The sequence below is a fragment of the Pteropus medius genome, unplaced genomic scaffold (assembly GCF_902729225.1).
Source record: "Pteropus medius unplaced genomic scaffold, Ma_sr-lr_union100, whole genome shotgun sequence".
NCBI classification, from domain to species: Eukaryota; Metazoa; Chordata; class Mammalia; order Chiroptera; family Pteropodidae; genus Pteropus; species Pteropus medius.
The window spans coordinates 12,742,292-12,760,089 of NW_024346062.1; the positions used below are offsets into that span (position 1 = coordinate 12,742,292).

The following is a 17,798-nucleotide window of genomic DNA, read 5'->3' on the forward strand; positions in this document are numbered from 1 at the left end:
TTTTTCTTGCTAAATAGAACACTTTTTAATTAAATATGCTTATTTTTCAGACTTTTACTATATCATCTTCTCTTTGAAAGCCATTTTTTCTCATTAAATTTCAGAATAGAACAAAATTCCTTAAATAGTCTTCAAAATCAGGCTGTCATATACATTCCATGCATTCCACTGTATGAACTAGAGAGTTAAGCAGAAGCAAGTTCAGGATACTAGGATATGCTTTCCTAAGGAGAGTCTGGACTTTGTACCAGCCATGAGGAATCACTGAAGAGTTTATAGCATGGGAGTGATACCAGCAATTTTACATTTTAGAAAAATCACTCGAGCATAGTGATGAGAATAGCCTGAAGAGGATCAAGGCTGGAGGAAGAGAGATAATAAAGGTGATAATGCGGTAGACTGGGCAGAGGAGGACAAGGTCCTATGTAAGATGCAGAGGAAATCGTGAATAGGAAACAACTGCAAAAAAATTAAATTAACAGAATTAACAAATTCATCCCCTAATGACATGTGGTTGGAAATAGCATGAGCAGGAAGGCAGAAAGAAGAGTTAAGAGAAAAGAAGCCTAAGATGACTTGCAAGTATTTTCCTTAGTTTTAGATATGTTGTGGGAGTTGCAGTAGTTGAAATACATCCAGAGAGAGACCTCAAATAGAAATTTGGATTTATTAATCTAGCATATACAAGAGACACCTGAGTTGAAGATATTGATGTGGAAGTCATTAGCATAATGGTAAAGTCGTGGGAATGTGTAAATTCACCCAAAGAATGAGTGTAAAATGAAAAGACAGTCAAGAGTAGAACTCTGCAACACATCAATATTTAAAGGATGAGGTGAGAAAAAGCACTCAAAACCAAGAAGGAATAATCAGAGAAGTAGGCCAAGAGCCAGAAGAAATGGCTAATAGCATCAAAAGCTACAGAAATATTAAGGGAATGGAAAGGCAAAAATTGGAGTTAGTGATTGGGTATGCATACATAACCTGGCCCATGTTGTTTGTTTAGTATGATGAGGGCAGGTACAGTGTATTGAGTGAATAGTAGGTGTAAAAGTGGAGACAGTGAGTACAAACTGTGTTTTAGGAGAGAAAAACAGTGGTAAAGAAAGAACAAAATTTGTAATACAGGGGAGGCTTGGGGGAAAGAACCAGAAGATAGAATATTAAAAGACTAAGGTAGTGGAGTAGGACATAAATGTGGTCAAGAGCTCAGACAAAAAGGTTTGCTTTGGTTGGGAAAAGAGATACATTGATTGCCTATAAAATGATGTAGAGGTGAGTAGGGATCTGGATAATTATTAAGAATGCAAATGAGAAGTTAAAGTGCATTCATAATATTCTGGGTTTTCTCAGAAAAGTACAAGGGCGAGGCTATCTGCTAACCAATAGTGGGATAGGGCAAAATGGAGGATTTGGCCAAAGCAGAGAGGATGGAAAAGGGAGATACCCAGAGACTGGACAGAGTGGGATTGTCAAAAGGTGTAAAAGGACAGCTGAGTGATTTCCACCAGCAGTATTCCACAGGCTGTAGAGGGGAGGAGGTGGTGGAAGCGGGGCAGAGGCGGTGGAAAGGTGGGAAGAGAAGAGAAGAAGAGAAGAGAGAGAAGCGAAGGAAAGCGAAGAAGAAGAGAAGGGGAAGCGAGAGAAGAGAGAATTAAATAACCTCTAATGATGTTCTGATATGATGGTCTTTCAGAAAAAGGATCTCTAAATAGTCTAATGAGGGGAGTAAAAATATCTAATTATAAACTACAAATTATATTTTCTACAAGAGAAAAGAAACAATAGAACTGAAGGGAGGAATATATGAACTAGGAAGATATGAGTTCTAGTATAATATAATCTATGAAGAAAAAGGAAGGCAATCTCAAAGGAAGTGACAGACTAGGGGAAAAGGATAGGACAAGAGATAGGGGGCTAGAGAGAGCAGGAGGAACTGGAGACCATGGGATTATAGCCTCTGCCTCCTTTTCTGCCCACTTCTCTGAGTCCTTTGCATAAATCCCCATTTGTCCAGTTATCTGGGAGCCACCTTATTTCTCCAAGAATAAATACCTTATCGAGAATGCTCTCTGTCATGTTCAGCTAGTCACTGAAGATTATTTACAGGCAGTGCATGGGCACATGCAGGAGCTCTGGAGCTGGACAGCTTGGGTTTGTAACTTTGTTGTGTTTTTTATTAGATGTATAATGTTGTTTTGCAATATATTTAGCTACAGTTTTCTCAATTGTAAAATGAGGATAACACCTCATAATAATCGTCTCACAGGGTCAGTGTGATGATTGACATACACATATAAAGGATTTAGCAAAGTGCCTTATTTATAATAAGGGCTCAACATATGTAAGGTATTATGAGTATGATAATAGTAGTAAATACTCCTTAAGAAGGTCTATGACCTTTTCGAACTGACATGGAATTCCCAAGAGTCTAAATGGTTGCCTAGTTACAGTTTTATCCTCAAGATTAGAAAAATAATGGAGAATCTAATAATAATAGAATGGTTATTTGGTGCCAAAATTTCTTAGACTGCAAACCATTGGCAATATAATACTTCCCAGAACATTTCTTTTACTTAACCTCTTTTACTCCATTGATGATTTCTTAGTTATACTGGTAATGGTAAGGTTATTTGGCTATAAGAAATGTTATGGCAGATGTTTATGGTCTCATAGGGGGTGGGATCTGTATGAGCATTTAATTCCACAGCAAGATCCGAAATTAGTTTCATTATTCTGGAGAGTATAACAGGGTGAAAATTGGCCCACGAGCCTCAATGGGGGAATGAAATGATGAGCTGGATATTAGATAACCTCTAATGATGTTCTGATAAACAGTTAACAGAAAGGATGCTCTAAATAATTCATAATGGAGAGCAAAATACAATTGTATGAGCTACAGAATTATATTTTCTACCAGACATAATAGATTTTGATATAGCAAATTTAAATACTCCTTTAAAAATAAGTAACTGTCTATAGGTTGAAGCAAAATACATTTATTCACATTCCCAAATTAACAGATTGTAAAGATAGCTTTGCTTATGGGGGAAAAATGAATCTGGAGAAATTCTTTGCTCTTACCCTTCCTCCAACATCAACTAAACCAAGCCCCTCTCCTCTCACTAACATCACACTGCCTGTGGTCTTGCCACATCATACCATTTGAGGACTCTATCCCAGATTCCAGCTCTTTTGGTTCTCTGATTTACAATTATGTTACCTCTTCCTTTTTGCATTGACAAATCTGATTGATTTCTTGGGATTATGTAGCCAGCTGCTAGAATGAAATAACTCCAAGACATAAAAAGTGAGAACATATGATAAGCTAAAGAGTTAGCTGGGTTTTATGCTTCTTTTGTGCCACCCCACTTTTTGCTGCCCTCCCAGGAGAACTGAGCCTCATAATGTGATACTAATAGAATAAACCTCCAATATGGGATCGAGGCAGCCCAAGGATGTAAGTTCCAAGAGGGCAGAAGGGTCAAGTCAGATGTCTTTTATCATCTGTGCCTACCACACTACCTGAGCCATTGGAAGTGTTCAATAAACAAAAATACCAAGAAAAGCACACAACTTCAGAAGAAGTAGAATTAGTTTGAAATTGAAATATTGAGACAGCACTGGAATATCTGAGGTAACCGAGTACATGTGAGCCTTTCTGGTTGACCTAAAATCACAGACAACTAATTATAAATATGTAGAGATCACCAAATTCAATCTACTTCATCATTTTAGACATAATTCTAAGTTATTGCTTTGCTTTCATAAAACACTTAAGTAGTTGCCTAATGTCATTAAGTGAGAGAAATCAAGGTAAGACACTTGGAATGAAATATGGTTCCCCTGCCCCACTGATGAAAATAACTCTTCAAGGTTAGAAAATAATGATATTAAGTTATAAAATGACTGGCACAATGCTTGGCTTTATAGCAGGTACATAGTAAATACTGGTTAAAAAAAGAATGAATAGAAGGTATTCTCAGATACGTCTTAGCAGAAAGGAAGATAAATTTTAGGGGCCATCTGTGAAGATCAATCATGGATGGTACACAGCCAAGGGGTGGGTTGAGAACACAACATATGGTGGACGGATAGAACAAGAGTTGACCCCTGAGTACAGAATGAGAACCATCTAGTCAAAGATTCAGGGCACAGGCCTTCTAAAACATTAATTACTAAGTTTTACCAGTGTTTTACCTTCTTAGGATCACACATAAAGCTGTTTGATTTTAGGTTTTTCTTTTTTTAAACAGAAATTTCCCCTTTAAAAATAATGTTAGCAACCCAAGTGTCCTATGATAGATGATTGGCTAAAGAAGCTGTGGTATATATATACGATGGAATATTATTCAGCTATAAGAAGAGATACTGCCATTTGTGACAACATGGATGGACCTTGAGATAATCGTGCTAAGTGAAATAAGCCAGAGAGAAAAAGTTGAAAACTACATGATATCACTTATATGTGGATATAAACCTAAAAGCAACAAATAAACAGGACAAACAAACAGAGTCTCATGGACATAGACTACAGACTAGTGGTTACCAGAGGAGAGGGGAAGGAGATGGGGTGAAAGGGGTCAAATATGCGATGACATTAAAGAATTAAAAATAAATAAATAATACCAGGAAAAAATATAATAATGTTAAGAGGGAAGGGGAACAAAGGGAGTCATTAAATCTAAACAAAATGGTAAGTGAAGAAACTTCACTTTCTGAATCATTTTATGTTCTTACAGACACCTTTTTTTTTTACATTTTAAATATTTTTATTAATTCCATTCAGTCTTTAACAGCTTTATTGAGATATATAATTCACCACAAAATTTATCCATTTTAAGTGTACAGTTAAATGGTTCTTGTTATATTCACAGAATTGTGTAACCTTTATCTCTATCTAATTTTAGAATATTACCATTAGCATCAAAAGAAATCCTATAGCCATTTTTACTCACTCTCCCTTTCTCTCAGCCCCTGGTAACCACCAATCTAGTTTCTGTCTCTATGAATTTGCCTATTCTGTACATGTCTACTAAACGGAATCATATAATTTGTGTGCTCTTACGTCTAGCTTTTTTCATAATATTTTTGAAGTTCATCCCTGTTGTAGTATCTACCAGTATTCCATTCCTTTTTATTGTTGAATATTATTCTACTATAAGTTATGTTACATTTTGTTTATCCTTTCATCAGTTGATGGACCTTGGGTTTTTTCCACCTTGTGCTATTAGGAAAAATGTTGCTATGAACATTTGTGTACAAATCTTTGTGTAGATATATGTTTTAATTTTTTTTGGTATAAGCATAAGAGTAAAATTGTTGGGTCATATGACCATATGTTCAACATTTTATATATACATACTCTAATCGTAACATTTTGAGAAACTATCTGTTTTTCAAAGTTTGCCAGATATTTTTGAAGCATAAAAAATAAAATTTTAGTCCAATATGTTCTCTGTTGTGATAGAGAGTGAAATAGTTTTTTTTTTTTTTAAATAAATAAATGAACGGGCAAGGAAGATCATAACTTCAAAAGACCTAGTTTGAAAAAAATCATTAGTTTGAAACCCAACTTTAGACTCAACATTGAAATAACTTGGAATTTAGTGTGATTCAAAAGCCATGTGAATGACACTAAATGGACCCCAAGATAGGTCTGCTGTCCTTGGTTTAGTGATCGACATTCTGACCTATTTCTGATGATTTCAGCCTTTGCCTGGTATGTTGGCACTTATATAGAAATTTATTCTTCCATATTATTAAATGTTATAACATTGGGGACATCCACTTTCAAAAAGTTTCAAAAAGCTTCCACTTTTAGGAGTTTTTATATGACACATCAAAATGTTTTTAATTTTAACATTAAAAATTTTACCAGACTTTCCTAAATTATTGAGGACAGAGCTTTCATCCTGCTCACTGTTGTCATATCCCTTGTACTTAATCTTTGTACTTAATCATATGAGGCGAGGGAGGCAAAAATATTTATGGACTAAATTTCATTTACCTAAAATTCCAAGAACTAATTTTTAATTTGCTATATACAAACTAAAACTAACATTCTATGTGAGAAAAATGCAATATATGAAACCACTGTCTGGGTGAATGTGTGAATGTGCATTGACTACTCTTCTGAATGTGCAGTTTAACTGCCTTTATGAAAGAACTACAAGTGAGACTCACTTTGGAAAATACATGGTGAATATTTTATGTTTCTGCAGGTCTCTTTCCCTAGAGAGCAAACCTAAAGTACTCCTTTTACAACAGTCTAAAAGAAATCTACAAAGGAGAGTTAAAAAAGAACACATATTTTTGCGAACAGGTTTCATTCTTCCTGAAAAGATTTTAAAATCATGTATGCCTGCCTTGGGATTTAGTGGTCCTATGCAAAGTTCAGAAAGCAACATACATTCAGTTTATCTGTCAGAACTACTTGGAATAAAGGCAGTCACCTTATAAAAAGGCATATTACATAGAGTGACAAATGGCAGGTATAGTTTATAAAAAATTCAACACTTTCAACATCTGATTGTTATTTTTTACCAGTTCCTCAAAGCATACAGTTTAATTTTTTAATGTGAGACAGAGATACAATTTTTTCTAAAATACAAATAATATGACAACCTCATATCTTATCTATGAAAAGAAGCTAAATAAGTCAATAGGGTTCTTGCAATGAATGTACATTTTTTTCCTAGTTAGTGAGAACATGCTGCCCTGTAGATTTCTTTGCCAAAACAAAGCAAAATATATTTCAAAGATTAGATTTCCATTCCAGAAAAACAATCATAAAATTTAAATCAACATGAATGTATAAAATTTGTGAAAATCTTTATGAACTGAGAAATATTAAAAAAAGAATTAAAGTATATATAGATTTTTTGCTCATGCTTCAAAACAATGTAGCTGTTTTATATTAAGAAAAACCAGAGGCAGTGTTTCATGTAAAATGTTCTATAATCCAGGCTGAAATTAGCAATTTAAATTTGTTGCATGAGGTTACAGTGCAGTATCTAATGCACAAATCACAGAGATTTGAGTACTTCCATAGTTGTTAAAAAAATGTATCGAAAGGCCACAGGTTAACACTAATGAATGTATGTTACACTATTATTATTAAAATATTCAATCTGTGATAATAATTTATTTGTTTTACAAATGCGTTGCAGGGTTAAAACTTTTCTATTCATCTGTGACAAACCATGAAATTCAATATTGCTCACCATGACCAATCCATGAAATTTGTCAACTTTGTTCCTGATTTTCACAGGGCCTTCCTCTTAGATGAAATGACCCATTGAACTAAGAGCATAGCAATTTTTTCATCTATGGTAAATCAGTTTAGTTTATTAGGATTTACTATGGGCTTCAGACCCTGAGCTTTTTATGATTATAAACCATTATGAATAATCCCAAAATTCTGGCAATTTTTCTGTTTCTCCCCCTTCTGAAAGAATTCTCCATTTCTAAAATTAGTTTTCAAGGAAGGGTGACAGAAGGAACAATATGTAAACAATGGGTTGGTTAAAAATCAAAGAGTAAATGAAAATTATAGGAAAATTGGAACCAAGGTTGTTAATTACTTTTAGACTGTCTGACACAAAAGCCTCAAAACTCACTGAAAATCAAGATTTATATATTGTGCTTACCAGAATGTTAAGAAAGGAATACTTAACCTAATTTATCCGAAGAAAAAGAAATACTGCATGTCTAACTTTCACTATCTAAGAAATAAAAATATGCAATTACCTAGTTTTTAAGATAAAGCAACTATTTGGAGGAGATTTAAACAAAATTACATTAATATTTTATCATAAGACCTACTGCAACCTTTTCTATATTACAAATTTGAATTAAATAAACCAGAAGTAAGCCAGAAAACTAGTTCAAAATTTTAATTTTTCAAAATCTTACTTATTTAGCTAAGTAAAGTATGACAACATTTAAAAAATGCTATTCCTATCTTCACTTGCCATTACTAGCTCAGACACTAAAGTCTAATACTAAAAAGGTGAATCTATGGTAGATTAATTGACAGTATAAAACTATAAGGTCTCTTCTAGATTTGAGCGTACTTTAGAACTTTTTTTTTTATTAGAGCAAATCACTTTACATAAAATTAAAAACTAAAAAATATTTTTTAAAAAGCAAAATGCATTAGATATGATTTTATTTTTCATAGAATTTCAAGATATGGCTGAAATAACAATGCAATTAATATAATTTGACCATTTAAAGAATTCAAATAGTGAAGCTCAAAATGACCCTGATTGTATGGGAGCCTTATCAATTGAATAGGATTGACTGATAGAGATATGACACAGTATTAGGACTAAATTGCTTTGAGAATGAAGAAAGCCCTATTGGTTAGTGTTAGTTTTGTAAAATGGCCCAATTCACAAAATCAATGCAGTCCAAAAAATTTCTACTTAATATTTTAAAGAATTCAATAAATAATATGAAAATAACTTGGCTAAATCACATTATTTTATATATTATAATAGCTAAAAAGAAAGTATATTTGATACTTACTGATATAATTCAGTTAATGGTGAAGTCAAAATGACTAATGTTGTAAACAGATTATTACAATGGGTATGAATTTTAAAAATTTTGTCATCTATGTACTCATGAGGATTTAAAAGTTTCTTTACAGATGTACAAACTGACCATAACATGTTCTCAGTGCATATTAAAATTGTGGTGACATCAAGTCTGTTGGAAAGAAAAGGAAGAAAATTACGTTAAACAAAACTGTTTTTCTGCTTGGTATATACTCTATCATCTATATCTCTTGTATTAATCACAGGTAAGAATAGAAATATTTGGTTAGATACCAGAGCTTCAGAGATCAAAGAAAGAGAGCATCAAAGACAGGTTTTCAGTTTCCAAGTATAAAATGACACATAATACCATTATCTTCACGGGTAGTGAGGTCTACAATAGTGAAGTATTTTAGGAATACTTTTTAAAAAATATGTTTATTTTGCATTATCAGAATACTATTTAAGAGGTTCAAGTAATTTTCCTTGAAATTATATTCTGCAAAAGAAAAGCCAGATTAAAAGAAAATGTGCTATTATCCACATATATATGATAAGTAACAATTTGATGGCAGAACAATTTTCCTTATCCAAGTATAAGCTGTTTGCAGAAAGTTACAAGGCTGGGTCACATGTTCTCCCAGCAAGTGGGAGATGAGAAAAAATGATACCAGAAGTACTAATGCAGAAGCATATAGTTTCAGAAGTTTCCAATATTAAATAAATTTTTGGAAAATATACTATATTATTTATCTTATTTATAAATTTATTTATCTGCTTCTATCTTTATTGAGTTTTAATAGGGATCCAAAGATCTGTTTAAAGATTCTTTTGGTCTATGACATTTTACAGACCTCAGTTCATTCCTTTCTTTTTTCTTTTAAATTCAGTGTTGAAAAAATAGAAGATGGAAATTTTGAAGTGATAAGAAGAAAATTAAGTTCAAGGACCTTTTAAAATAATATTATGGCTTCAAATTTATTATATATACAATAAATTTATACATACATTAATAATATATAACATTATATATCGTATATATGGTTTTGGTGATTTGACAGTTGGAGGCTACTGGAATACTAAAAACATCAAAAATCACCTTTAGGAAGGTTTGATTGTAGTTTGTATCTACTTACTCTAATTGTTAATTAAACAATTACAAATTCAAGATATATGTATACACATACACACAAACACATACACACCTGCAAAATCTGATTTCCACATTAATACTGGCTTAGGTTTAACATTCAAATATTTTACTTAGAGAAACTAGAAGAAATAACTCTAGCTTTGCATGTCATTTTTATGTAACTACCCAGAAAATAAAAAACAAAAGTCTCTACAGTACAATTATTTAATTAAATATACTACCTATTTCGTGAGCTAATTGTAAATCTGATTTCACAAACATCTCATAATGACTTGCCACCTCATAGTCAAAAGTGATTTGTACCATATAAGGAAAAGAATGAGGTATTCTTTGCTCTAAAAAAAGGAATTTTCCATCTATTCTTCAGAGTTCAATTTTTTAAAAAATAAATGCTTGGTCAGTAATTCAAAATAGCCTGCGCAAATTACTATATTTATGAAACACTATGGCAGACCTAAATGCCCTTCAAATACAGCAAGCATGCTTTATAAGAACATATTCAGGGAATGATTCCTACTGCCAAAGAAAAACAAAACAAAACACGAAAGAGGCCTCTGAGGTCTGTAGGTTCCTCCTAAAATATATCTATATGTACCTATACCTATATATATTTACAGACCTTAATCACATTAGTCAGAATATTTATTAAAAAAGCCTTCTTGTCATAGAGACCATTGTTATTAGGTAAGCAAGTTTTTGTAATATTCATTGTCTAGATAATTTATGGAATTGGTTTATAATTCAGTCTTTAATTAATTTAATATTCAGTAACTGTTGCTCATCATTTTCTGTGATTTCACGTTTTGTTAAACTGGCTTTTAATAATACATAATGAAAAGAAAGAAAGAAAAAGAGGAAAGAAGTAATTAGAATATATTAAGGAGAAAAATGATTAGACAAAGGAGTTTCCTTAATGAAGATTAACTACAATATTAAAAGGCTTTAAAAAAACTGAAAAACTAAAATCATTTGAATCTCAAATGATTTTACTTAGAATCTCAAAGCCAAATCGACTGCTCTATCACAACAATGCTTTTTTCCTCCATTTCGGGATTTCGATTTTCTCTATCTATCTATCTATCTATCTAATAATATATATTATAATATATGTTAAACCTAGATTGCAATATATCTTGAATCATTTTTTAGAAACAAGTGGGTTCTATATGCAATTTTAAGAAGAGAAAAGCGCAGTTATTTGATTCAAGTTCCACATTTCCACTTAAATATCTCAAGAAAACTGAATATGATTTCCTTTCAGATGTTAGAAACATGTTAAATATACAAGAAGTTATGTCATGAGATTCATAATTACATTCTTCTTTATACCAAATGGTAAAAAAGTTTTCTTGAAAAGCAATGGTTTTTACATCAATTACCTTATCTGTGGAGTTCTCTTATAACTTGGATGGGCCCGAGCATATCTGGAGGCCAGTAGACCCAAAGATTTCTCCAGAACTTCTGCTAAAATCTCCTGGGCTAACTTAGGGGGCAGAATGGTCCAGAGATCATGATGAAGAGCCCAGAAGAAATAATGCCACATCTGGAGTGAGAAGGAGCATCTTTCCCCCTGGCAAAATTACCACACATTAAACAATAGAACCAAATCTTCCAAAATGTCAAAAGTTTGCTTCCTGTGAACCCAATTAGTTCAGGCTGAAAGGAAGTAGCTGGAGAGTTTGACACACTAGATGACCAAGAAAGATTTTTTGACAAGATGTAAAACATCCTTACTAACAAAGGAACATACATTTTATTTCAGTTACAAGACTAGATATTCCAATGCAAATCCAGATTGCAAGCGTTTAACCTAGTATATCTTTGATTTACCTACTCCTGGTCTACAGTTTAAAATTTACTTTTAAATAATCAGCTTTATAGCTGCTAAACAAGTCATGCTAGTTTAAGATAGTGGACTGATTCTTCTAAAATTAAATTTTAATTATTTAAATTAAGTATTATATTTTTCTGAGACTATTGGCATCACTGAGATAATTTTACAAATATTCAGATTTCACATTATAATGAAAATGATAGGAGCAAAAATTAACTTACATACTGTATACTTATCGACATGTGTGGAACAAAGGAGGATAGGTAACTATTGAAGATTATTACATTAAGCTATTTTATCCATGGTGTTTTAATAACACCACTAGAAACAGATAATTCAATAGTCTGATTTAACAAGATTTTGTAAAGCCTAGGCAGATGCTATCATTATTTCTTATTATTTTCACAGCACTTCATACTTCCAAGGAGCCAGATTTTCATTCCCTTCCTTCTCCTTATAGACCTCTTCCTGTGTGCCAAATTTTCCCTGACCACAGACAGAGACTCAACAAAGGCCAAGGCCAAGGGGAACAGGCAGAAATGAGAAGGTAGCCTCAAGTGATTTACAACTGTTAATTAGTTAACATGCTCACAGGGAGGTATGCTAGTAATTTGACCTCATTTTCTTCAAACCAGATTAAAAGATTATTTGAAATAGGAAGAATAGAATGCATTCTTCAAACAGTATCTTGATTATATAACTATATCTAAAGTTAAACTAGTAAAACTTCCCATTTTACCTCTAAGTAATCCTTTTTGACTTAAAATTTCTGCTTTGTTCACTATGTATATTTCTCAAATAAATATCATCTAAATAAAAAAAACTGTTCTCTTATACCAAAAGTGAATACTTTCTTATGCATATGCTCCTATTAGTGTTTTCTTTATATATAATTCTTCTGGTGATTTCTTTGATTAATAAAATCTTTTTTAGTTACTATATAATGATAATTTATAGTTTTCTATCGACTTTCAAATGGAGTTTATAAGTGAGTAGAATTGTATCGTTGGGTGAGAAACTTGGGCATCAAATTTCAAAGAGTCAAATGCAAACTGGAAGGGACTCTGACCACTGGCTCCTGACTTTCTGACTATATGTATCAAAACTATTTAAGAAAAAAAATTACAAAATTAATGAGGAAGTAGCAAAATGACAGTTCCTTATGCTTTCTTTATTGTGTGTTATACAATAAAGAATACTTTAAAAAATTTCCTAAAGTAAGAAAGGAGTTTGAAAGCTCGATTTTCTTATACTTTTGGTGTTGTATTTTAATTAAAGCAAAGCTGACTCAGCTGATGTAATGACTAGTATGAATAATTTACACTAACTTTTCCCATGGCACTGGATAGGTGCTTATAATAACGTGGTCAACATGATTTCTCAAAGTTTTCAAAATATTTTTTAAAAATTCCTTGCAATAAAGAGAAAATAAAAATAATTTTAGGCACACAGATTTCTTCTTCTAAAAGTGAAAAAGAATTATTTTTAAGACTTTTTAAAATATAAATTTCAAGTTTATATCCCAAACTGGTCATCATTCTCACAATTTTCTTCAAAATGTGTGTAACTTCAATGTATGTAAGAGTTTTCATTAAACTAAATGTGATTCATTTATTTTTCTGACCTATTTCTCTATTTCTTATCATTTCAAAAGTACTCTGATAGTAAACATCTGTTATTTTTGTAGACTCACTATAATGTAAACAGATGTGAGTTTTTATTTAGATTATATATCAGGAAACAAGCAGCTGGGTTTTATTATATAGCCACTCAATATTATCTTTGAATAGACAATTCTTTATTCTTTGACTGTTGGAAAACACAAGTTGCTAAAATTGAGCAGATGTCAACTGTACTAAATGCTTAATTTTAAACATGTAATCTGAACACCCACTGTGCTATCCGACCAGCACCTCATCAGAGATACCAAACTCTTCGACTCTCTCAACCTGACAGTCTAGAAAGTGGAAATAATGTGCCTAGGGCTCACTTGATATCACAAAACATGAATAAATGTTGCTCTACATCTTTTAAATTTGTTCACTATTTATTTACTATACACTGCCCATGGCAATAGGTTCCCCTGAGATCTCTATCCTGTCATTTGCCTTCAATCAGGCAGATTTCATCTCCTTTCCTCTCAAAATGGCCCTGCCAAAAAACTAGTCCTGTTTTACAAGACAGTTGGAATACTGGCGAGAGGAGGAGAAAGGGGTTCAGGATAAAACAGGATAAAACCCAGTCAGGTACTCCAGCTGTCAAAACAGTTTAAAATCTGTGCTATTTTTAGAAGGTTCTTATTTTTGGTAAATAGAAAAGCAGTATCACTTTATTTTTCAGAGCATAAATAACAACCACTAACTCTGCAATTAAATCGTAACTACTGACCATGTAAGTATATGGAAGCTATAGTACCATGTAATCACAGGGTAACTATCTTATTATTTCTGTCTTTGAAGCTAAAGCATTGTCATAAGATCTAAGAACCACATGTTACATAGTAATTTGGTTTTTTTTTTGTTTGTTTTTAATTCTTGGTAACTTCAATAACAGGTTCTCAATGCATCTACTTATTATTTATACTATACAACTCTTCTAGCTACCAATTTGCATAAGAGGAAACATAATACCTCTATGTTGGACATATAATGAGATGATACCTGTTTTTCAATGAAAACATCATATAGAATTGCTCATTAGTATACTGACACATTGAAATAGTTTGAAACATGAGATGGATTCATTTTCAACCTCTCTGTTTACCTCAAGGCAAATAAGGAAGCTGTGATGCTGCCAAGAGAGGGGAAGACCAATACTTTCATTCTTATCTCAGGCTACCAGCTGTACTATACCACTTTCTCATTTTCATTCTGCTCACTGTTGTTTGAAGTATCTCAGGTTTGGAAAATTCTATATGGATGCTCTTGCAAAAAGAAAAACTATCTGGGAAGGGCCTCTAAAGGAGAGATGAAATGGCCTTAGAATAAGTGGAAAGTCCTTTTAAAGAGGTTCTTATTAGCTGCTCTTCTCTGGTGTGGCAACATTTATTATGATACTAACTCTGGCACAAATAGAGCCACAGGAATCTTCAGTGTAAGGGAGGTGACAAGAGTGACTTGGTTGAATAAAATTCCAGTCTGTTTTTCTCAATACTCTATAGTGATTAGGACAATCAAGAAAAACAAAAACCATAGGCTTCAATCTAAAGGAAAGGGTAGATAAGACTAATGAAGCTAGATTTGACTGATGAATTTTTTTAAAACCCCGATTATCTCTTATTAAGATATAAATGTTTCACCCTGCCCTGAAAGCAACTTCGAGGAATTTCAAATATTGTAGCTTATGTATAATCAATGGGATTTACGGGAGGGGAAAATAATGAAGCCTGATGATGGATAATTTTAACTAACTCTGGGTTTGGTTGCACTGGTAATCATTAGGCTTTAATTCAGTAGAAATTTGGGATTTCAAAACACAGGTTAAATGAAAATAGATAAGCTATAAATGATCAGATGGTTCCTAAAGCACTCTCATAAGAAAATACAATGACAAGGAAAAAAGTAAGTATAAAGAATAAAGCAGCTTAATAAAAAAAATATTTATCAAACATAGATTGAAATACATAACAAGAAAAAAAAGCGCAAGAATACCTATAATTGGTCCCTTTGGAAAAAATACAAGGTTGTAGCATTTTGGCATTGTTATCTCTTAGAGTTTTCATTTCATCCCATTATATTTCAACTTATCATATAGCACTGAAACACTGCAGCTCAAATTAAGTTATTTTTACTTTTAAGCAGAAGGAGAGTTCTGATGTCTAATTATTTCAGGTTTTTAAAAACAGTGTTTTTCCTAAGTACAAATTCAATATTTTAAAAATATTATCCTAACAGCCTTCGTGTGTTAGTAATGCCAAGCTCATGTTTCTAATTAGCCAGAAAGCAGGTAGGCAGTAAAACATATTTGTGTAAAAAGGAGGGATAGTAAACTTAACTTCACACCTCATAAAAAGCTTTGTAGTCATCCCAGTGGTGGCTCTCAGCATCCTGTAAAATGCTTGTAGCACAAACTCTGACGCAGTAGTCCGTAACCTGAAACTGTAGAGTGTTGATGAATTCCTGATATCTTTGGACAGGCACCAGGAATATGGGTCTGTTCAGAGGGAATGATCAAAGGGACAGAGATTTAAGGCCTGTGCAGTAGGAGGTAACAATCTCCAGTACTACAAATGGTTTTGATTATTAGATATCAATCATTCATTTCCTCCTAATGCTTAAGTCTGCATTCACATTCACTTTCTGAAAAAAAAAAAAAGCTGGTCTTTGTTTTGCAAGTCCTTTGAAAATGTACATCTGCTGTTCCACAAATATGCACTTCAACTTGAGACAAACTGCATTGTCAATATATCATTCAAAAATAAAAGTATTCTTTGTAAGCCTATTATTAGAGAGCAGTGCATTATTTAGGCATTAGGTTATTGTTATTATAGAGAACACATGCATTTGTCAGAACCAACTTTTATAAAGCTATCACACCTCTCACAAATATACTCTTTTTATTTTAAAAATTGTAATTTTGTAGATGTCAATTATCTCCTAAACTGTTTTAAAATATTCAACAGAAATAAAGTGATTTCTGGCACATTTTGTTTATAAATTTAACTATGAATCACAACATCTGACTGCTTATGAGAATTAAAGAAATGTCACAGTTATATCCTACATCAGGCCAAATTTATTTTACTTTATCTTCAGCTATTTATGTTATGCTTTCTCTCATAACTAAGGAACTGCAAAGGCTGAATAAGTAATACAGAATAGATTCTTGGGTTCACTCTGGACTGCCAGGTCCACGTGTTCCCTTTGCAAGGGGCCGCACTATCTTCTAGAGAGTACAAGAGGATAGTCAGAAAGACCATATGATAATATCTGTGGTCATTTTAATTTTATGTACAGAAAACATAGAATCACTTTAGACTACTAATACATGAGAATTAACACTGACAGATGCTTCCTTCTCAAATGTTAAGGGTAGTTTATTAATAAATCGATGTTCAAAAATATGTTTACATTAGTCAACAGAATAGACTGAAATGCATTTTTTTCTATGTTATCTCCTAACTTCTTGTAGGTTTAGAAAAAAAGAGAGAAGTTCCTATTTTACAACTGCGTTGTACAAGGGACAAAAAAAAAGTTTATTTTTCCTTTTCAGTGTAGTCAATACAAAGTACCTCACATGGAAAGGGTTTGTTTGGTTATGTCATAACAGCATTCAGAAAATTGTTGCTCCAGATTAGAATATGGAAAATACATGGGTCTTTTGAGTGAACCATTAGAAAAAAATATCTTTCTTACTATCTGTGTATCTGGTTTAATATATTCCATGTTTCACCTTTTTGACATTTCCTAGTCAAGACAAATGAAAATATTTTACCGTGTTAATTATTATTTTCTCTTTCTTAAACATTATCATCAAAATTTCACTCCTGTGATATACAAAGAGTACATGTTACTATACGCATGGACATCAATTTAATTTAAATAATACTCACTTCTTAGTATTTTCTTCCATCAAATTATCATATTGAGTAAAATGCTGGAAGACACACACTGCTGTGGAGAGCAGTATGTGCAAGTTTTTCAGGGGTGCTTTGGAAGGAACCTCCTTGCCTCTCTCTTGCAGTCTCTCCAGGACAGCTGTTGCCACTTTATAACAGGCCTCCACAAAGTTTGCTCTAATTTCCTGAAAAGAATCATCTCTGCATGCCAGAGCCAGTGGAAGCATTGTGTCAAGTTTTTCCATGATGTCAGAACAAAACTAGGGAGAAATAAATGTAGCACCGAGTTATTTGTACTCTGACAGCACCATGTAATTTATGTACAGGGGAGCCAAATTCCTAAATAATGAATTTGGCATCAAACATAAATATGATGATATAACTTTATAGTAATCAATTTCTCAGTTGTAGAAAGTTAAGTGTTTTAAGTCAAATAAGGAAATACCAAAATGATGCTTCTCTCTATATAACTTTCAAACTTTATGCTTACCAGACATTATGAAAAACTCATAAAATAGCTTTGCATGACAATACTTTCATTTGTAGTTAAATACATATCCTTGATATTAACATGATTGCATGATTTTTGAATTTAATTTTCTTTTGCTAAATTTTTATAAAAGATTTTTTAATTAATCAACACATGTAAATAAGGTCATGTCAGTTTAAATTAATCTAGAAGCATCAGAAACAACCTCCTGTAGCATC

The 17,798-nt window shown here is 32.4% G+C and overlaps 1 protein-coding gene across 20 annotated transcripts in view; it reads right to left on the reverse strand.

The window, feature by feature from the left end:
• Positions 1-17,798, reverse strand: part of KIAA0825 (KIAA0825 ortholog) — a 355,235-nt gene that overhangs the window by 238,505 nt on the left and 98,932 nt on the right. For all 20 annotated transcript variants that reach the window (XR_005655479.1, XM_039875078.1, XM_039875074.1 and 17 more), the window contains 4 exons: positions 17,085-17,350; positions 15,535-15,685; positions 11,079-11,269; positions 8,536-8,718 (listed from right to left, as the gene is read on the reverse strand). Coding sequence is in view for 19 of the 20 variants with exons in the window: in XM_039875078.1 (XP_039731012.1) it covers positions 8,536-8,718; positions 11,079-11,269; positions 15,535-15,685; positions 17,085-17,350 (791 nt within the window). In the remaining variant the exon portion in view is untranslated. The remainder of the gene's footprint in view (positions 1-8,535; positions 8,719-11,078; positions 11,270-15,534; positions 15,686-17,084; positions 17,351-17,798) is intronic.